The sequence below is a fragment of the Hemiscyllium ocellatum genome, chromosome 5 (assembly GCF_020745735.1).
Source record: "Hemiscyllium ocellatum isolate sHemOce1 chromosome 5, sHemOce1.pat.X.cur, whole genome shotgun sequence".
NCBI classification, from domain to species: domain Eukaryota; kingdom Metazoa; phylum Chordata; class Chondrichthyes; order Orectolobiformes; family Hemiscylliidae; genus Hemiscyllium; species Hemiscyllium ocellatum.
Window position 1 is genome coordinate 71,769,936 of NC_083405.1, and position 22,747 is coordinate 71,792,682.

General features: G+C 38.6%; 1 protein-coding gene across 1 annotated transcript in view; it reads right to left on the reverse strand.

The window, feature by feature from the left end:
* LOC132816072 (DNA-directed RNA polymerase II subunit RPB1-like) overlaps positions 1–22,259 on the reverse strand; it is a 37,175-nt gene extending 14,916 nt beyond the window's left edge. The window contains exon 1 of the mRNA XM_060825501.1: positions 22,153–22,259. Within this exon, the coding sequence (XP_060681484.1) occupies positions 22,153–22,177 (25 nt within the window). The 5' untranslated portion in view covers positions 22,178–22,259. The remainder of the gene's footprint in view (positions 1–22,152) is intronic.
* Positions 22,260–22,747: the final 488 nt, after the last annotated feature.

Genomic DNA, 22,747 nt, shown 5'->3' on the forward strand with positions numbered 1-22,747 from the left:
ATCTAGATGACTCTATAACTAATTTGTAATTTTCTAGCTCCCCTAACCACCATCCCCCCCCCCCCCCCCCCCCCCCTCACCTCACCTTTCTCAAAAAAACAGTAAAGTTCCCTATTTTCCAATCTAAAAAAGGCACTGTTCCTGGATTGAGTGGACTTTGGAGGATTATAGTACATCTGTGATATTCTCACTTACTTGGGATTGGACCCACCCGATTCATGGTATCGGTCATTCGGTAACATCGCTATCGTCTTCAATGATCCTTTTCTCATGTTAATTTTCTCCCAATTCAATATTAGTTCTGTTTTAAAAATGTCCTGCATTGAGCTTTTCTCTACTGTAAGTACTGATGCTAAGTAACTATTCAACATATCCAATATTTCCTTACTTATTGACAATATTAATATTGGTTTAAAGGATCCACATGATTATCTTCTTTCCAAAAGAATGAAGAAGAAAAATGTTGATTTTGATGTCCCTTTCCCCATAATCTTATTGGTAACTTTTGCCTTCTGTTTTATCATCCTTTGCACCTTTTCACTCACTGTCATCCTTTACACTTTTGTAAGTTTTTTTTATTTTCATTTTTGCTTCTTATTTCTTTACATAACTCTTCACTGCTGTCCTATTTGGACCATCAAGCTCTTGCCTCATGGTGGTTTAAACTTGTTCTGTCTCACACGAAGTGCTTTTAAAATGCCACACTGTGGACGTACAAAAATGAGGAGGAATTTCTTACCTCAGAGGGAAGTATATCAGGGGATTCTCTACTGAAGAGGGCTTTTAAGGCTGTGTCATTAAGTATATTCAAGGCTGACATCAAGGGTACAGGAAAAAGGTAGGATAATTAAGATGAGGATCATCAGATCAGCTATGATCTCATTTCATTCCCAGTCCTGAGTGCCTTACAGCCATGTCTCTAATGGCTACCACATCATGCCTTCTAGGTTGATGTTGTGCCAACAATTTAGTCAGTTTGTTCTTCGTACATATTTCTGTCAAGAATACAACAAACATTCTAATCTGAGGAAGGGTCACCAGACCCAAAACGTTAACTCTGATTTCTCCCCATGGATGCTGCCAAAGGTGCTGAGCTTTTCCAGTTTTTTTGTTTAACATTCTAACCGGTCATTCTATTATCACAACCTCAAACTATTTACAGACATTGTGTTTATAAGGGAGGTCTGCAACAGAAAATAAATGTACTATGGATTTAAATGTAGTGACTGTCTGGCAAAGTCCTGTGTGAAACTCATGGCATGTTGCACAAGTAAATTATGAAGGAAATGTCAAACCGGGAGACACTTAACAAGAACAGGTAACAATAAGCTAACTGTTACTGCCTTCTTGGCAGAAAACCACTTCTTGTAGACATGCTGTTTTAGCTCCAGCAAAGAAGTTTAAAAAAAATTTTTAATCTACTGGAATAGAATACAGTCATGGGGTTGAACACTTTTACCTGGGTTTCAGTGTGAAGGTATTAGTCAAAGAACTTCCATAGTTATGCCCATGTTGCAAGTAGAGACCCTCTCTAACTCCAAGTACTACAAATCATTTAAAATGGAAACAAGAGACTCTCTCTCACACTGAATGCTGGAACTCATTAATGGGCAAAAAGCAACAGAACTACAGAACCTCAACCAATCTGCAAAACTAAAGATTAGGAAGTTGATAGACATTAGAAGATGAACAATGCTATGAGTACCAGCTGTTCAAGTATTTGCTCTTTACAAACTTTTCAGAGGCTGATCGGTATGTATTTTTCTCTTAAAACTTGGCTGATTCTCCTTCTATCATTCTACTAAATTATAGACACGGGATAGAGTCTGCTCTTTAAATATTTGTTTGTGGGATATGGGTGGCTTTGGGTAGGTCAACATTTTTTATATTCCCTAGTGTGGAAACAAGCCTTTCGGCCCAACCAGTCCACACCGACCCTCCGAAGAGTAACCCACCCAGACCCATTTCCCTCTGATTACTACACCTAACACTATGGGCAATTTAGCATGGCCAATTCACCTGACCTGCATATCTTTGAACTGTGGGAGGAAACTGGAGCACCTGGAGGAAACCCCCGCAAACACGGGGAGAATGTCTGTGTGGAGTTTGCACAGTCACTGGAATCGAACCTGGGACCCTGGTACTGTGAGGCAGCAGTGCTAACCACTGAGCTACTCTGCTGCCCCATTCCTAATTATGCAGGGGGCAGCTAAGAGTCAACAACTGCTATGGGTCTGGAGTCACATATAAGCTAGTTAAGGGAAGGGTAATAGCTATCCTTCTCTTAAAAACTTAGCGAACCAAGCGGATTTTTACAAACCACCCCCCCCCCCCCCCCCCCCCACCCCACACAGTGGTTATGCAGTCACCATTTGGGATCATAGATCATGCTCAAAAATGTTGACTGTCCTGCTCTTCAGATGCTGCTTGACCTGCTGTGCTTTTTCTATCTCCACACATTTTATCGATACATGGATTCTGAACCCACCATGAGAAATGGTGAGACTCAAATTAAAAATATGGTTCGTCTAATAGTTAACTAGTAATTGTTGTTCTGAAAACCTATCTGGCTCATGAATGTGCTTTAATGAACCAAACTTGGAGCGCAAATTTCACCATCTCACATGGCGGGATTCAAACACTTATCCCCAAAATATTAGCCAGGGGTTCTGGATCACTAATCCAGTTGACACCTATTCCCCATAGTTTGAGTGAATGGACATGCAAGTGGAAAAAAAATGGAGGAGGTTCTTTAGATTTCTGGGGCATTGGAAATCATTCCAGGGCAGGTTGGATCTGCATAAGAAGGACAGGCTAGCAGGATCAGGACAAACATCCTCATTGGTAGAAATCAAAACAGAAATCCCTCGAAATTCAGCAGGTATGGCACTATCTGTTGAGGGAAAACACAGTTAAATTTCAATTCCAGTAACTGCTGTTCACTGATGCTGACAGGCTGCTGAGTTATATAATTTCTGTTTTGTTTCAGATTTCCAGCATCCACAGATCTTTGTTTTATCCTCATGGATAGATTTGCTTGTGCTGTTTGGGAGTGTTTAAGCTAACTTGTCAGGAAGATGGGAACCCGAGAGGGAATTTCTGATAGAGGAAGAATGCTGCTTATAGGAAGTAGAAAAGCTGTTAAGTCGAAGTAGAAAGCTACAGAAACAAATCCTAGAATTAAATCAAGATAAAATTACAGAGTAATGTTAAAAAAGCACAATGCAGCTTTATCTGAATGTACATAGCGTTCACAATAAGTGAATTAACTCTACAAGAAGAACTAAATAAAAATTTTAATTGCTATGATGGAGACATGGCTGCAGGATGAAGATGACTGGGAACTGAATATTAAAAGGATATTTGACATTTAGGAAAGCTATGTAGAAAGGTAAAAGGAGGAGATGGAGTTGTGCTAATAATGAGGAAAAAAGTTCAATGCATTAATGGGAGAGAGTCTCTGATTGGAAAAGCAGAATGCAGAATCTGTTTGAAAAGAACTGAGAAACAGCAAAGAGTAGCAATCATAGGTAGAAGTGGTTTATAGGCTGCCAAACAGTACTGGTAATATAAGGCACAGCATAAATCAGGAAATCGTGGTGCCTGTAGCAAGGGGAATGCAGTAATCAATGGTGACATCAATTTACATATAGGTTGCATGGGCTTCAGGGGTCTGTGCAAAGCAGCAACTCTGGAACTAGAAGCCAACAATGCAATCAGCGTGGTGACATCCGTCATTGTATACAGGTGGTTAGAGGGAACCACTTTGATGGAACATTACATATGGACTGGTAAATCAAATGAGCACCGGTGCTATGAAAGAAGAATTTCTGAAATTTGTTTGAATATTTTCTGGAGTAAATGTTGAGGAATCAATTAGAGCACAGACTTTTTTTGATCTGACATTGTGCAATGCAAAAGGACTAAATAATAAATAAAAAATCATTCTGTCAACAGGAACCATAGTATGATTGAACTACATCTTTTTTCAAACTTAATGTAAAATTCTACTTGAACCTAAAGTCTAAACAAGGGAAACTGAAGGTATGAGGAGAATGTTGGCTGTAGTGGACTGGAAAAATATGTTAAAATATTTGATGGTAGATTGACAATGACTAGTATTTGAACAATTGATGCTTACGTTACAAAAACATACACTCCCATAAAAGGCAAAGATATACAACAGAAACTGCAAATGAACCATGGCTAACAAGGTAAGATAAACATTGAATTAGAATGAAGGAGCAGGTAGCTTATAAACATTGTCAAAGAATACTGGGAGAATTGGAGGCCTGTGAGCAGTGGTGCTCCACAGGGATCAGTGCTGGGTCCACTTTTGTTTGTCATTTGTATAAATGATTTAGATGAGAATATAGAAAGCATGGTTAGTAAGCTTGCAGATAGCACAAATGTTGGTGGTATAGTGGTCAGTGAGGAAGGTTATCTAAGATTACAAAGAGATTTTGATCAATTGGGTCAATGGGTTGATGAGTGGCAGATGGAGTTTAATTTGGATAAATGTGAGGTATTCTTTGTTTTACCTAAATGCAAAGGCAAGACTGATACAATTAAAAGTAGGGCTTTGGGTAGTGTTGTATAACCTAGGGGTTCAGGTATATAATTCTTTGAAGTTTGCATCATATAGAAAGAGTAGTTACGAGGTATTTGGTATGCTTACTTTCATTGCTCTGACCTTTGAGTATAGGAGTTGGGGTGATATATTGAGGTTGTACAGAATATTGGTGAGGCTGCTTCTGGGGTAATGTGTTCAGTTCTGGTCACCCTATTATAGGAAGGATGTTTTTAAGCTGGAGAGGGTTACGAAGAGGTTTACCTTGATGTTGCTGGGAATAGAGGGTTTGAGTTATAAGGAGAGACTAATTCGGATGAGACCTCTTCTCATTGCAATGTAGGAGGTTGCGGTGATATAATAGAGATTTAGAAAATAATGAGGGGTTTAGATAAGGTGAATGGCAGGTGTCTTTCCCCTCGGGTGGGGGAATATCAAGACTAAGGGTATATTTTTAATGTGAGAGGAAAACGATTTTAAAAAGTGCTTCTTTGTAGAATGAACTTCCAGAGGAAGTGGGGGATGTGGGTACAGTTACAATTAAAAGGCATTTTGATAAGCACATGAATAAGAAACGTTTGAAGGGATATGGGCGAAGGGCAGGCAGATAGGACTAGTTTAGTTTGTGATTGCGGTCAGCAAGGAAATGGTTGGATCAAATGGTCTGCTTTCATGCTGTATGACTTTAAGACTAATTCAGCAAAGGAGGTCAAAGAAACTGATAAAGAAAATGAATAGACTATGAATGTAAAATAGCAAGAAACATAAAAACTGATTGTAAAAACTTTCTACACAGATTTATTTGAAAAGAAAAAGATTAACAAAGACCATATGGGCCCATTATAAATTGAGATTTTTTTGTATGTAGTAATAGAGAAGTAACAAAAGCTAATTAAATAATAGACATGAGGTCTCCCTGAAAAAGGTAAGATCGAAGAATATGGAACTGAAAGAAATTAATATCAGCAAAATTTGAAAAGTTAATGGGATTGAATGTTGACAAAACTCCTGAAACATGACAATCTTCACCCTAGAGTGTTCAAAGAGATGATTGGAGAAGAGAGTCAATACATTGATTGCTGAATTAATAAAATTTTGGAAGATAATAATAACTAGAGATTGAATAGTTGTAAAGTAACCTCACCTGTTTAACAAAAGAGGGAGGAGAAAGAAAGCAAGGAATTAGACACCCTATTAGTGTGATGTTAATGGTAGGGACAGGTACTAGAACCTATAATACTTTAGAGAATAACTGTCTGATTGTACAGAGAGACAACATGACAAACTTGATAGAGATTTTTTTTAAAAAAAGTTTGTTACAAGAAGAATCTATTGGGGGAATCAGAAGATGTGGTGGATTTAGACTTTTGATGAAGTCTGACATAGGAGATTAGTAAACAACGTTAAAGCACTTGGGATCAGGGACATATTAGAATGGATTGAGAATTGCTTCATGGCAGAAAACTGTAGGCATAAAAAAAGTAATTCTCCCATTGACAGACAGTGAGCTGCAGGATACCACAATGATCAGTGCTTGAGCCTCAGCTATTCACAATCACATCAATGAATAGGATGTGGGGACATATTGTAATACTTCCAAGTTTGCAGATGATAAAATTGACAGAAAAAGTGAATGGGCAAGTGCATCATAGAATATAACGTGAAGAAGTGTGAGGTTATCCACTTTGGTAGGATGAATGGAGGTACACAGTATTTCTTAAATGGAAAGGGATTGGAAATGTTGATATCGAAAGAGAACTGGGCTGTCCTTGTCCAATCGTCTCTGAAAGCTAGCATGCAGGTGGTCAGAAGCTTACCTCAGCCTTAAATATGACAACAATTGCACTTAGTCTGGTTCAACCTCAGGTCATTATCAAAAGGTGGGCAGGGCCAAAGAGATTGGTTAAAATCAAAAGTAATATTAATTAGAATCAGGCCAGAATCAGGCAATGCAATGAATGGACAAACTACAAGGAACAGTTAGGAATCAGTGAAACCAGCAGGGAGTAAGATTGGTGAGGAGATGTCAGACAGCCCAGCAACTGCTTGCCACCAGCAGTTGCAACAAAAAGCAGGAATATTACGAAGAATATGCCACATTGTACATATTACATTTGATTATAGATAGAAAACATCCTTGAGAATATGCATTCTTCTTAGCAGGAGCCCAAAGCTGACAAACAATCGTGAGCTCTGAATCATCTGAAGCTCCATGTAAAATTAGACCGGCTTTAAAGTGATAATAATATACCTTTGCAACTTAATATGATTGGCTTTGCATCATTTTACACTCCTGGATCTGATGACACTGAATATCTTATGGCTTACTAAAAGTAACAGGTGTATATTAAAAAGTCTTGTGCAAGAGTACTCTGTTGATAGACTCAAAGGAAAGCAACAGGAAATATATTAACCAAAGATGAACAGGAAGTTGAACTTTAACAGGGGTTCTCCCACAAGTCACTGTAAACTTGGCTGAAGAGCTACAGTTCCTCTGGATAAATTGCCTATATGTTGGAAATACTGTTTTCTTTCCCCCAGGGCTTCTACGGCTTTTCCATGGAACTTTGTGAACAAAGTGGGAGAAATTCTGCGGAAATTCATCCCGAGGATTTAGGACTACAACCAATCGTAATTTGCCACCAGAAAATGCATCTGCAAAACTACTGAAAGTTTTATCTCAAAATACCTTATGAAAAAATGTCCTATTTTCTTCTTCCACATTTTTACCTCATTCCTACTCCACCCCAAGATTAGATGTCCGTCTATGATTCAAATTAGGATCTGGAAAATTGGTTGAACTCCTCACCAGAGAATTAACAAGTGGAGGCCAAACCCCGCCTATAAGTGCTGAAATTTAGTTCAAAAATCTCCTGTCACCTTGTAGAACATATCAAAGTTGTGGCATGTATCCAGCTTTTCTACTGGTCAGCAAAAAACAAAATGCAGAGTTCACTAATATTCTTTATGGAATGAATAGACCATGCTCAACCAATCTGGCCAGGCCTGGAGTTGTGCATAGGCCAGATTGGTTGAGGATGGCCAATTTTATTCCATAAATGATGTGCGGTTGACTCTTAAATGCCCCTGGGCTATTAGAGATGGGCAATAAATGCTAGATGGCAACACTCATATTCCACAAACAACTTTACAAACAAAAAGACTCTCTCACTCAACATTCTCTTGAATGCGATTATCACAGTTGCTCTGATGTTTATTCCCATGGCTGTCCTGGATGTTACTGGTGGCTGCAATGACAGGCATGGAAACTGGATGGGTTACTGAGCCCCACAACTCAACCCTCACACACAGCTAGGTGATTTCACTTCAGGCAGGGAAATCCACGGTGCTGATGTGGATGGGCGGTCAACCTAATTTACTTTTTTTACTACAATACTTGATATTGGTGAAATATTCCAGGTGAAACTGCAGCCGAACATCTCTGTATTTAGCCTGCATTAATGTAAAAGTAACATTGTCCTCATACATATTAACCGACCTCCATCTGCTGCAGCATAATTTATATTCCATGCTTTGCAAACCTCAGCTCATTGAAGACCAGAACATGCAGAGCTTTTGTATTAGCAAGGCTATACAAGTGGAACCTTCAGCACAGACAAAATGTACATTTTGTCAGAGCACAAAATAATTGAATAAACTAAATTCCCTGAACTTTGCAGGTATTGATACTTCCATTTATATACACTGCGTTTCACAACATCAGGATGTACTGAAACATTTGCAGCCAATAAAGTACTTTAACTACAATCATTGTTGAAATGGAAGGAAATATGGTATCCAAGTTCTACACAACAAAATTCCCACAAATAGCAATGAGATGCATCAGATTTTTCTGAGTAATGTTAATCAAGGGATAATTGCTTGGGAAACGAAACTCCCATGCTCTTCTTCAAATACTGAGAAGGAATCTTATTGCCACACGGGAAGTGATTTAACATTCTTACATTCCATGATTAAAAAAAAAAGTCACATACATAATTTTAGTTCTTATGGCAATTGTAGCCTGCTAACTGATGTGGACATTCATTTTAGACATTAAGTGGTTTTAATATTATGTTTCTGTTGCATGCAAGACTAGGTACTTGCAAATGAAATTCAGAAAAATGCTTGACCCTATTAAATAGCTCACCTCAAATGGACACCTCAGAGAATCTCTACAGCATGGAAACAGGCCCTCCAGCCCAAAAAGTCCACACCAACCCTCTGAACAGTAACCTGTCCAGACCCATTCCTTTACCCTATATTTACCCCTGACTAATGTACCTAACCTACACATCTGTGAACACTAGGCCAATTCACCTAACCTGCGCATTTTTGGATCATGGGAGGAAACCAAAGCGCCAAACGAAACCCAGGAATACACAGGGAGAATGTGCAAACTCTACGCAGACAGACAGACACCCGAAGCTGGAATTAAACCCTGGTCCCTGGCACTGTAGCCCAGACAATGTGGAAAGTCAAAGGTAAAATTCAGGGAGAGTAATTCTACAAAAATCTGCCTCTATATGTCACGTGATAATTGAGCAATTTAACATCCAAGTTTGAACAAATTGGAATAAACCCAACTGAACTTGTTGCTTCATGTTTGTTTGAGAATCAGGTGTAACTGACTGACAAATCATAGTCAGGAGGTGAAAGTAGAGATACTTTCTATAAATACAGTATGCAAATCAGTTCTCATGTCTCTCCTTGAATTTTCACTATCACAACTACCTTGTGTGAAGTGGAAGTTGACTGATCATATATTAGAGAATCTTAGAATTCTTATAGTACGAAAGAGGCCATTCAGTCCATCATATGTTAACTCTCAGAATGAGCAATACACTGAGCATATTTTGCACAGAACCCAGGCGAGGTTCCCCAATTTGTAACCGTTCCAATAAGACACCCCAAACTGTTAAGCTCCAGGGCGAGGGTCGACAAAGTGGCTCCCCTCTTTATTCACCTACCCCCTTGGGGTAACAAGGTCACATTTAAAATGGATGCTTTTACATTTGTTGAAACTTTTCACCCAAAACCAAATGAAGTTGTTTTAAAAGGACCTAATTTAGACAGACTTTGAATTAGCAAAGAGTGAGTTTATTAATTAATGAGAGAAAAATCAGTAAAGCTACACATATACACCGATTAGAAATAAAAGGTTAGCCTAAACAGATAAATGTTTTAAAAGAAATACATGGATTAATTTCTGAATTGTTTTCAAAGAGCAGATAGTTTAATGTTGCAGTGGTAGTTATCGGCTGCGACAACATTGATAATTGAACAGTGTTTTGCAATCTTTTGCGGATATGATGAGATTCTTTTCAACCGTGACTGAATTCCATCATTCATAATTTGAGACAGTTCTTTTGTTGTGATGATTCCTTTTGTCTAGTTTACTAGTTAGTTGACTTCCAGCATTCCGTTTCTTTACTTACAAAGTAAGAGTGACTAGGAGTGGCTCTTATGATTGTGACATTCAGAGTATACTGATGCTTGAACACAAGCTTGTATACATAGATATTTTAGCTCTCTGGCTTAGACAAATATATTCATTTCTACCAGTGCACTCCATTACAGTTGAAACTGACTTTAATAACCAATGTTTGGGTATATTCTGTCTGCAGTTTGGGACATAATCTACAAGAGATGGTTTGCTGTTGAACAGGGGTTTAAACGTTTGCTGTTATTCATTAATCACACAAAAAAAAATCACAATCCAGTCTATTTTGATTTGTCTCTTCCTGGTTTGAAGGACTGCTGTTTGAATATCCTTTTGCATCTTTAGCTGTTACATTCCATGACATGCCTGTCTCTATCTGACTCAACTATATTAATACTTTTTTAAAAAATACATTTTGGATTTATATGTTAAATATGTCAATGGCACTCTGGACTTCTGGCCTATGGTTATGCCAAATGTCATTTCCCCACCTTCTCCAGACAACACTGCACATCCTTCCTTTCTAGATAATGATCCAATTAGCCTTTTGAATGCCTTGATTAAACCTGCCTCTACCATGTTCTGAAGCAGTGCATTTCTGATCTGAATCACTCACTGTGTGGAAAACGTTTTTCTCATGTCTTCATTCCTTCTTTTGCCAATTACATTAAAACAGTGCCCTCTTGTTTTCAAATCTTCCAGTAGTTGGAACAGTTTCTCCCTTTCTATTCTGTCCAGGCCCTTCATGATTTTGCATATCTCTATCAAATCTCCTCCCAACTTTTTCAACTATCCAATGACGTTCTTTTTCTTAGAAAACATTCTTGTGATATTATATATATTTCAAATTAGTGCCTGGTAAAAGAACGTATACTATGGATATACAGGTACTGGATTAACTAAATTTCTACTTGCCTTGTTTCTCACATCCGTTGTAATATGATAAATGTTTATTGTTAAACTTCACCTTTTAAAAGCATTGCATAAAATCTCAGTTTAATCAAAGGAACAGATAGCCTATACATAAATAATGAAATCTCATTCAAGACTTTTAAGTGTCAAAAATGTTCAGTTCTGAAAGGAAACTGCACACTTCCCCAAACAAAGAAATGCAGTATCCAGTACAGTGAAGAACCACACACAAAACTAATTATGACAAAAATTTAGTCTTCCATGCATTTTACTCTAGGGTGAAGTTCTTCTGAGATGATTGACTCCTTGCCCAACAGGAAAAGCTCACAGAATCAAACTCCACTTAGTTCTTTAAGAGGTTCTTAACAAATTATGGGTCTCGGTAGCAAAGTATTGCCCGGCTTCTGATTCTCAGAGATAACTGCTGGACACCCAGGATAGATCAACTGATGAGAAGCTTGACCATTTTCTTTGAGTCTTGTGGAATAGAAATTAGGGGGAGAGGTGTTGGTCATACGCAAATTGGGGTTGGTGGCTCTCAGCAGCCACACATGGCCCCACAGGACACTGTAGCCATCCAATTGCCTCCATTTCAATGGGATGATTTATTACATTTAAGGTGCAATGCAGATATAAACTGTTGGGTTTCCACCTTTGATCACCATCCAGTTTCCTTGCTGGATTACATGCACATGGATCATTGTTAAAAATTGACTCTCAACATTCATGTTTTTGAAATGAGGAAAAGTCACTATAGTTGTGAGAAATAAATGACAACCAATCATAGGAATAAATAGGATGTTAAGACTGAGATGAAGAGGTAAAAGAAAGAAGAAATTTGAAAATTATATTACATAAGACTTAGTTTATTCCTTCCCCCCATTCTAGCAAACAGAAATGATTTGATATTCAAGCTAAATTGAAAACAAGTTCTAACAAGTTATTACAAATTGGGGAATTTTTCAGATAGCCTCATTTCCTCAAACAGGCTGAACCACAACTTGTTCTCTTTTAGTCACTGATGCTGTGACAAGTTCAGCAGATATGCCACATATTGCAATGCAACCTTTACAATTTTCATTTTTTAAATTCTTAACATTTGACTGGTGGTGCTCCCACGTGGAAACATAACTTGATAAATGTCTGGAATGCAATCAGTAAACAAGCTTTGCGCACTATAATTTTGGTAAGAGAACTTTAATTCACGTGACTTGCAAATTTATAGGTGGACTTACACTAGAGCACTGCTTCTCAAACTTGCCTTCTGTTACCCTATTCAAATGCTTCAGACTTGATGTTATGTCAGAGTGAAATTTGAAGGTGTAGGATGACATTTTAAAACTGCTGGGTCTGCACTGAAAATAGAGTAAGATTTACCTTTTTGCAGGCTGTAGTTGTAGCAACAATCAAGCCTCAGAACAGAAGATTAATCCCAACAGAAAATAACCCAACCATTTAAAAGGGGCTAAATAGCTGTTAGAACTCAGTTGGAAATTGTAAAATCCCCAAATCTCATTCCATGACTTCAGTGAGGGCTACAAACCATAGTTTTTGAGAACTCCTAAGTCTAGAGATACTCCTTAACTGATATGATCATTTTCTAACATTGTGATTCGCCACAGGTTCACTTCAGGAATTTTTATGCTCGATGTGCAAAGGAAAAAGCAATATCAAGTCCTGCTCTTGTCTGCAAGCCACATGCAGTCCAAACAAATAAAAAGTCACACAAAATTTCCTGACTGCTCTTTTTTGGTTTTGCAATACACCTCAATGTAAAAGGATCACAAATCAGAGTCATTGCTATTTATATGATTGGCTGGAGTAAAATAAGGTAGGAGGCCAACAAACTGCATTTTCTCATCATTTATATATTGCAGAACTGCTATCAATAGAACTAGCACTCTGAAACTGGCCAGAACTCTTATCACCAAATCTGATGATTTTTATTGCACGGCAGATTGAGGAATAATGGGAAGCTACTTCACAAGGAGGTACAAATCGCTACGCAAAGCTTTTTAGGCACAAATATTTATAAAGAAGGGCTGAAATTAAAACTTGCTTTATAATAAAATCCTGGCTACCTGAACCAGCTTCCTTTAGATTCGATTTATTATTGTCACATGTACCAAGATACAGTGAGAAGTATTGTTTTGCATGCTAACCAGTCAAATCATACTTACATAAGTACATCAGTACATAAGTATATCAGGGTAATAGAACAGAATGCACAATGTAGTGTTACAGCGACAGAGAGATTGCAGAGAACGATCAGCTCTGATACATGAGAGGACTGTTCATAATCTGATAACAGCCGGGAAGAAGCTGTTTTTAAATCTGATGGAAGAGGGCATTTGCTACCTTTGACCACCAGCACCACAACAATCCCACTCAGCCTTCAGAGATTCCAGGCCTGGTACTCATGGCACATGACCCACATGCAGCAAACTATTCAAATCAACTAACCTTGTGTTATCAAGCCTTTGACATTTCTTCCTGCACTGGCAAGATTTTTGTCTGAAGACACTAATTCTGCTGTTTTGACGCTATGTTATTTCCTGTCTGGTCCTCACTGCATACACTTCCACTTACCCTGTTACTGGACTCAAGAAGTTTGATGAACCACTGTAGAGCTGTTTACACCCAGAGGTTGAATAAGAATGGATACAATATTGGCAATTTTCAGGTAGTGCCTGATCAATGCAATTCAAAAGGCCCAATGTTCACATTTGATCCACTGAACTTTTATTTTAAAATGGAATGCAGACATACTGTACTGCCTCTCATAATTCAGGAGCTACAGCACACAGAAGTAAGTAGATGAGAGATGGGTGGAAGGGGAGGGGAGGCGGTTTGGTTGCATGGTGTGGTGTTGGGCTGGGCATCAGGGAATCTGATTCTGACAACCTCAGGCACTTGCCTACATTTTTGCCGCTTGGTGTCAAGTTGGTCAAATCTGGATGTTAACATTTCTGTCCAACAATTTTGACCTAGCTGCACCATGGATTGTCCCCAAAACAGAATGTCAATTAGACCATGAATCAAGGACCTAATTTCAGCTAAAGCACACAGAATGGAAACGTTTTACTACAAGCTCATGGCAAAATCCTGCAATCCTAAAATTGTTCCACTTAAAAGTCTACAGCTCCATTTAGCTATTCTGCGAATTTTTGTGTTTGGAAGATTAAGAGGATTGTAAATAGGATTAAACCAGTAATAAAGATGCCAACAATTCCATATTTCAGTACAACCAGTGATGATAAAATACACCTCTTAAATCCATTGTGTCTTTTTTTTAAAAAATGATGGAAAGTTGGAACAACAGAAGCAGCCTGAATGGGTCAAGCTCCAACAGTACCATGATTTTTAGTTTTAGCTCTCTATAGTTTCTGGGATCTTGAAGCTGGATGTAAGAGCCCTTATTCCTCTTGTTATAGCTAAAAGATGGGGTTCCATTTCTGCTATTTGAATTGCATATAAGAAAATCTATTTTACTGAATTTACCTTTGCCAAGGGTATCTTTATGAGATATTGCTATATTGGAACAATTAATTAGTAATAGTTAATATGTACAGATCATTTTGTTAAGTGTTTCAATAGAGCTACAGTTAAGCCACCTCTTTTATTTTATTTTGGCTGTATTTTAACTGCAGTGTAAAATACAGTGTGTTTTGTGTAAAGTTGAGTAGTCTGATCAATTGAATTACATCTGGATAGCAATGCTTTACAGTTACTTTGAGCATAAGAAATAGTTAAGGTGTAAGGCTATCTTCCTAACATATTTTGAAGGGGTTTGCTTTGGCCCAAATCAAATTGGGGGCTATTGGAGGAGGGGAGGGGGAGGAAGCGGCAGGATGGACGGGGTGGGGAGAGGGGAAGGGGGCGTGTGAGGAGAAGGGAAGGGGACGTGTGAGGAGAAGGGAAGGGGGCGTGTGAGGAGAAGGGAAGGGGACGTGTGAGGAGAAGGGAAGGGGTGGGGGGTGGGGTGAGGAGAAGGAGGAATTTTGAACTTGGAGTTTTCAGCTCCTACCTCCAAAATCAACTTAGTGTCAGTAGAGGTGAAAAGTAGGAGTAGTGATGAGGACAGTGATGGAGAGTAATTTTATCATCACGGGGATCTGTTTAAATATGTCCAAGCATTGCCAAAGATCACTAAGAAGGATGTTGAAGCCTTTCATTTAATTTGAGAAAGTGGCTAAACAAATGAAATGGCCAGTGACCAGATGGGTATTCTTAATCCAAACAAAGTTGGGAGGAGGAACTAATGAGGTATTTGCATCTCTAGCAGAGGAGGTATGTGGGAAGTATGATGAGGCGAAAAAAGCCATCTTAAGTACATACAAGCTAGTGTCAGAAGCCTACCGACAACATGTTAAGAATCTGTAACATACACAGAGTTTGAAAGTATCAAAGTAATTTTGATAGGTCAATAAGGGCACTGAAAATCGATCAAATATATGGTGCTTTGAGCGAGATGATTATTTGGAGGAATTTAAAAAAACCCATGAGTGGGAAAGAGAAGTAAAAAAAAACTCAGGTGTTTTCACTGTAATAAAGTTTACTGCATGAAGTTGCAGTGTTAGTGAATCAGAAAAATCACTGGGAAAACAGATGTGGGAGAACAGGATGAGCCACTGAGTTTTGTTGAAGTGGTAAAGGAAAGCATTGTGGAAGCTAAAAAGCTGTAAAATAAAAGGTACAACCTGGTGAGGGGATTGGTGGAGAAGAAAGTGCCAGATTTCGTTAAAGAATTTACTTGTGTGAATAAGGTTTACTTATGTGGGCCACATAAAGAAATTAAAATTTTAAGAGATATGGGAGCAAGTCAATCATCGGTCCTGAGATGAGGAGATATGTAGTTCAGAAGGAGTATTTTAGGGAAAAATGGTAATATGAAGAATTGATGGTGAGAAGAGTAGTGTTCCATTCTATAAGATGAGGATAAAGAGTCCAATGAAAAGTGGTGAAGTGGTGGTAGGAGAAATTCTCAGTTCCAGAAATACAGTTTATCCTTGTTAATGATATAGCTGGATCACAGTTGACAGTCATGCCTACTGTGGTTAAGAAGTTAGTGGAAAATCAGGCAACTATCCTGGGATTTTTCCTGACTGTGTGCTAATAAAGTCACAAAACCACAGCTTGAAACAGGAGGAGAAACCAGGGAACGTTGAAGGATGTTGCAGTTTATAAGAGTATCCAGAGTGTTGGGATAAAGGAATTCCATCTGTAATTTTTGCAATTAAGGATGCATCTAATGAATCAACTAAATTAAGTCCATTTGAAATAGTTTTTAGGCATTGTGACAGGACCACTGAAATTGATTAAGAAGAAATCGGTGAATCAGAAGTTGGTGAAAATATTTGCAGAAATATTTACTCTGTGAATCAGCGTTCAGAGACCACACATTTGCACGATGTATCACATTTTAGGGAAAGATTAAATGCAGCAGGTGAGATGGCTAGACAGCATTTAAAAGTAGGAGATAGTGAGGTCTGCAGATGCTGGAGATCAGAGTTGAGAGTGTGTTGCTGGAATAGCACAGCAGGTCAGGCAGCATCTGAAAAACAGGAAATTCGACATTTCGGGCTGGAGCCCTTCATCAGCCATTCCTTGGATGCTGCCTGCTCTGCTGTGCTTTTTCAGCAACACACACTCAACAGCATTTAAAAGCAGCACAGCATGTGATGAAACAGGAAGCAAACAAGAGATCAAAACTTCCTAATCTTGCTAGCAGAGATAAAGTGTTAGTGTTACTCTCAGTGGGACTTAAAACTTAAAAGGCATGTTTAGTGGGCCTTATTCAATTCCTTCTCAATTTGATGAGGTGAATTATTTGATAAGAATGCCAGATAGAAAGAAGTCTTACAGAGTGTGTCATGCAAATATGCTCAAAAGCTATTTTTCTCGAAAAGGAAAGCAAAAGGAGAATGTGTCACTGACTTGAACAGAGCAAAGAACCAAGTTCAGGTATTTCTGAATTGGATGTTCCTCAAATTAAGTTGGATAATGGGGATATTCTTAAAAATTGGGATACAATGAGTGGTGAGAAATCAGAATTAACATTTTGGGTCCAGTGACCTTTCCTCAGAACTGATGGTAGCTAGGAAATGTTGTTTTTTATGCAGGAGATAGGTTGGGGGTGGGTGGGATAAGGTGTAAAAGATAGGTGGAGCCAGAGCCCAAAAGAGTGGGGACAGAAAGGAGTGGACAATGATCAGCCTGGGAGAATGATTAGCTACTAATGGGGACAATTAGTGGCTTACAATGAGCTGTGTGTAATAGTAGACCATGTGATAACAAGACCTGATGTATGAGAATTTGCTTAAGGCCATGGGACAAGGTTACTCAAGCCTTAAAAATTGTTGAATTCAGTATTGAGTCCAGAAGGCTGTACAGTTCCCATGTGTAAAATCAGGTGTTGTTCTTTCAGCTTGCGCTAAGTTGCATTGGAGCACTGCAGCAAATCTGAGACTGAGCTGCTAGCCAGGTAACAAAGTGGTGTGTTCAAGTGGTCGAGAACTGCAAGCTCAGAGCCTACACTGGAGAAATGAAGCATAGGATCGGGTGATCACATCGCAGAACGCCTATGTTCTGACTCAAAAAAAAAATTTCTTCTGGAATGCAATGCCTTACTCTTGCCTTAAAAATAAGAAAAGGCTAGGGTCCACGCTATCTTCTAAATGTACTTTGAGGAAAGTTATCTGGTCCATATGAAAGCTTTTACTAAATAAATTACTCCGACAGAGTAAATATTTCTGCAAATATTTTCCCAGTTTATGTAAATTCATGCAGGTTTACAAACATCACATTTATGAATTGATTAAACCTATTGCACAGGAAAGTATTGTTGTAGTGTACTATGAATTAAAAATGTTTTGATTTGAACCTTTTACCTCAGGCATGAATTTCATTTTATCAATCTTATTCTAAAAGACGAAGTTCTTCCATATAAGAAGCAAAAGCTATTCATTAATGTTTGATTTATAAAAGGCTAGAATGTAATATACAAAGTAGGGATTCCCTATGGTCATGAAAGCTACACTTTCCAAACATCTGTTACTCACTCCCTATTGTTGAAGTTCCTAATTTCATTAATTTCAAAAATATTAAACTTTCCCTATGAATCTAGATAATTTCAACTCCTCTTGTTTCCCTCTCTTGCTCTGTTACTTTCCCCCTTACTCCCTATAGTTTATTTTCTGTTATGGGAGCTGTGGGAGTTTATTTTCTGTTCTGTGTTTATGTTGTTCTATACTTGTTCTGTTTTTACTTCAATTATATTTGTTGTTCGCTGTATCACTTCAGGGATCTCGCCTAATTGGATTTTTTTTTCTCCAGCTGCTGTTTTGTCTCGTGATCTTTTTAAAATCCCTGTTAAGAACACACACGGGTGAATTTTCGAAGTCTGCAAGTAGTGAAGAATACATAGAAAGACCATAGGCTTAATAATAAAAACAACTGGTCCAATCAGGATGACATCTAGATCTGAATACATGGGCACAATTGTTCAAGTGAGAATCACGATCCTATATTATGTAGCTGCATGATTAAAATAATAAATTAGAGCTTTGGAAGAGTTATCATGTTGATCCAGGACCATAGATGTCACAGTTTTTTAAAAAAAACAGACATTAGCTGGTTCAGAAAATGTTTCCTTAGATTCTGATCTGTAATACAGTGTAAAAATTTGAAGAGGCAGGATATTTGAACATGTAAAGGAGGGTAAGAGGTGACATTTAGACCACACAAGCTAATCCCATTAACTGGTGATGGAACATTGCACACATTCCACCTCCAGTCTAAAATACGCCAGCAATTATATTTTAAGTACACTTTGGAAGTGCCTTTCATTTATTCTTCTACGATACATGGAGTTAACGGAGAGCGATTGCTCTTGACACCAAGGCTGCATTCAAGTGAGTACTGAATCAAGGAGCCCAAGCAAAACTGGAGTCACGAGAATCAGGGAAATAACTCCCATATTGGTCTCATATCAAACACAAACAAAGATGGTAGCTGTTGGCAATCAATCATCTCAGCACCCCAAAAAAGGCATTCCTCAGGTATTTTTTCCTTCAAATCAACCAGTTCGGAATCGCTAATGCACACCTCTGGAGCAGGTGAGATGTGAACCTAGAAATTATGGCCACTATCACTGCGCCACAAGGATTACTGTTCCTCAGGGCAGTGTCCTAGGCCCAACCATTTTTAGCTCCTTCATCAATGACATTCCACTATCATGAGGTCAGAAGTGGAAATGTTCACTGATGATTTTACCAGGTTGAACACCAAGATACTGAAGCTGTCACACCTGCATGCAGAAAGACCTAGGCTGCATCCAGGCTTAGGCTGAGAAGTGGTCGGTAACATTTGTACTACACTAACCTCCAAGCAATGACCATCTCCAAGAAAGAATTTACCTATCACCACTGAAACCCCCACTATCAACATGCTGGGGGTTATCAACAACCAAAACTGTACTGGAGCAGCCATATAGAATCATAGAGATATACAGCACAGAAATAGCTCCTTTGTTCAAACTCGCCCAAGCCAACCAGATATCCTAACCTAATCTAGTCTTATTTAGCAGTATTTGGCCCATATCCCTCTAAAACCTTCCGATTCATCTACCCATTCAAATGCCTTTTAAATGTTATAATTTTGTCAGCCTCAACCACTTCCTCTGGCAGCTCATTCCATACACGCACCGCCCTCTGCATGAAAAAGGATGCTCCTTAGGCCCCTTTTAAATCTTTTCGCTCTCACCCTAAACCTATGTCCTCTAGTTCTGGACTTCCCCAACCCAGGGAAAAGACTTTATCCATTTACCTATCCATGCCCCTCATGATTTTGTAAACCTCCAAGGTCACCCTTCAGCTTGCGAAACTTTAAGAAAAACAGCCCCAGCCTGTTAAGCCTCTCCCTATAGCTCAAACCCTCCAACCGTGGTAACATTCTTGTAAATCTTTTCTTAACCCTTTCATGTTTCACAACATCATTCCTATACAAGGGAGACCAGAATTGCACATAACATTCCAAAAGTGGCCTAGCCAATGTCCTATACAGCCGCAACATGACCTCCCAACTACTATACTCAATGCTCCGAGCAATAAAGGAAAGCATACTAAACACCTTCTTGTATTGTGGCTACAAAAGCGGGAAAAAGGCAAGGAATTCTGCATTGAGTAGCCTACCTCCTGTCTCCCTAGTGCATGTCTACCATCTACAAGGCATAAGCCAGGAGTATGATGTAACACTCTCTGCACTTAGATGCGTGTACTAATTCCAAAAACACTCAAAAGGTTGATATCATGGAGAACAAGCAACATGTTTAATTGGTACTCCATCTATTATCTTCGACTTCACTAATTTTACAGCTGATGTACAGCAGCCTCAGTGTTTATTGTCTACAAAATACACAATAGAAACTCACTTAGGTACTTTCAACAGAACAATTCAAACTTGTGACTTCTGCCACTTAAAAGGACAAGAACAGCCGATGTAAAGGAAAATCAGCACCCGCAGGTTCCCCTTGAAGTCACACACCATTCTGAATTTCTTTCAAAATCCCAGAACTCTCTTCCTAACAGCATTGTGGGTGTCCGTACACTCCATGGACTGCAGTGGGGGATTCATAGCAGCATGTACAACTTCTTCAGGGCAGTTAGAGATGGGCAATAAAAGCTGCCCTAGCTACTGACACTGACATCTCCCAACAGGATGAGAAACATATTTCTGTTAAACTATTTCATGTGAAGAAACAAAAATGACCCAAGTCATACCAACTCCTCCCTTGGGGGCTGTAACATATGCTGGCAACCCTTGCATACCCATTCAATGGGGCAAATTGTTCCAGAACTCTCACTTTAAAAAGTTCACTATAATAGATTTTAGATCTCTTTGATTTTATTTCTCTACTTAAGGACACTAGAATATACTGTAATATCCACAATGTCAACAACAATTATTTAGGTTTATCTGTGCCCTTAATGTTCCAACTAGAACATTATAAAGTAAAATGTGACACCGCATGAGATATTCAGGGAAACAGCCAAAAGTTTGGTTTAAAATCAAATGTTAAAAAAAGTGTTTTCCTCCTTTAACAGATGCAGAAAGGTAGTCCCAGTTTGGGTAGAGAATTCTAGACCTCAGATATAGGTAGTCACGATCGGTGGGATCAATTCAATTATAAATGCTTAAGAGGCCAGAATTAGAGGAGCACATATCTAAGTATTGTAATAGATAACAGCAATAGGGAGGAGTTTCATAAATAATGATGTGAATTTTGAAATGAAGGCACAGATTTTTTTTAAACCAGGGACCATTGAACATTAATGAAAGAGCCATTGTTGGTCAATGGGACTGGAATTAAGACAGTAGAGTTTGGGAATAATTTGGAGATGCCAGTGTTGGACTGGGGTGTACAAAATTAAAAATCACACAACACCAGGTTTTAGTCTAAAAGATTTAATTGGAAACACTAGCTTTCAGAGCACCACTCGTTTCTTCAGGTGGTTGTGGAGGACACAATTATAAGACAGAATTTATAGTAAAAGTCTACAGTGTGATGTAACTGAAATTATACATTGAAAAATACCTTGATTGTTTGTTGAGTCTTTCATCTGTTAGAATGACCATGTTAGTTTCACTTCTTTCACAGTTACATTCTCAGGTTAACTGTTGTGTTACAGTAATCGAACAGATGAAAGACTCAACAAACAATCAAGGTATTTTTCAATGTATAATTTCAGTTTCATCACAGTGTAAACATTGCTATAAATTCTGTGCCTTACAATTGTATCCTCCACAACCACCTGATGAAGGAGAGACGCTCCGAAAGCTAGTGCTTCCAATTAAACCTGTTGGACTAAAACCTGGTCTAGTGTGATTTTTAACTTGAGTTTGGGAAGACTGTTTGCTACTAAGTTTCCTACGTTCAGATAATCCACAAAGATAACAGAAGTACAGATATTATAACCAAGTTAATAACGAAATTATTTCTTTAAAAAATTGTAGTTGTGAACACGGAGTGACCACATTGACATTTCAGAACTCATAAGCCAGTTTCCCCAGAACAAATCCCACAAGCATTTGATACCAACGACATAACTAGAACCCAGCGACTTTTAAGGAAGTTCAAGTCAATTTTGTTTCGGAATAAGGACATTTCCAAGAAATGCTTGCAAAACAAAAAGACTGAGACGCTCCCCACTCCTTCTCGATCCCATACCTGTTATTTTCCCGAATTCTGCCATTGCGGAGGAACTGAACGCGTTCTACAAACTGGATAAGCACACACCACGGTCCGGCTTCCGGACTACAATGGTTTGAAACAACAACATTTCGTCAGCGAAAAGTGGGAGGGGTAGAAAATCGTGCAAAAACAAACTTATCGAGCACCCAATTAGAATTCAGTGTATTTCCTGGTGTTTAAAATTACTATTAGAACTAAGATCAATGACATTTAATTAATCATATTCTGTTTCACATTGTTGTGACATAGCTGTGAAATCTTAGACTTAATCCGTTCACAGCAAACAAATTCTGTGCATCGTGCATTTTTTTTGTAAATCGTTGAGGTCCCATGCAGATTATACATTTTCGGACTGCAGTCGTGGAATTGTAAACATATTTATTTCTAAGATATTAACCCCTGATAAGTAACCGTATCAGAAAGAATCGCTGTTCTAAATCCTTATCGGCATCCTATTTCCTAATGGACATCTCTCGTTTACTGGGCAAAAGTGAGCTCATTCCTGATGAAGGGCTTTTTGCCCGAAACGTCGATTTTCCTGCTTCTCGGGATGCTGCCTGACCTGCTGAGC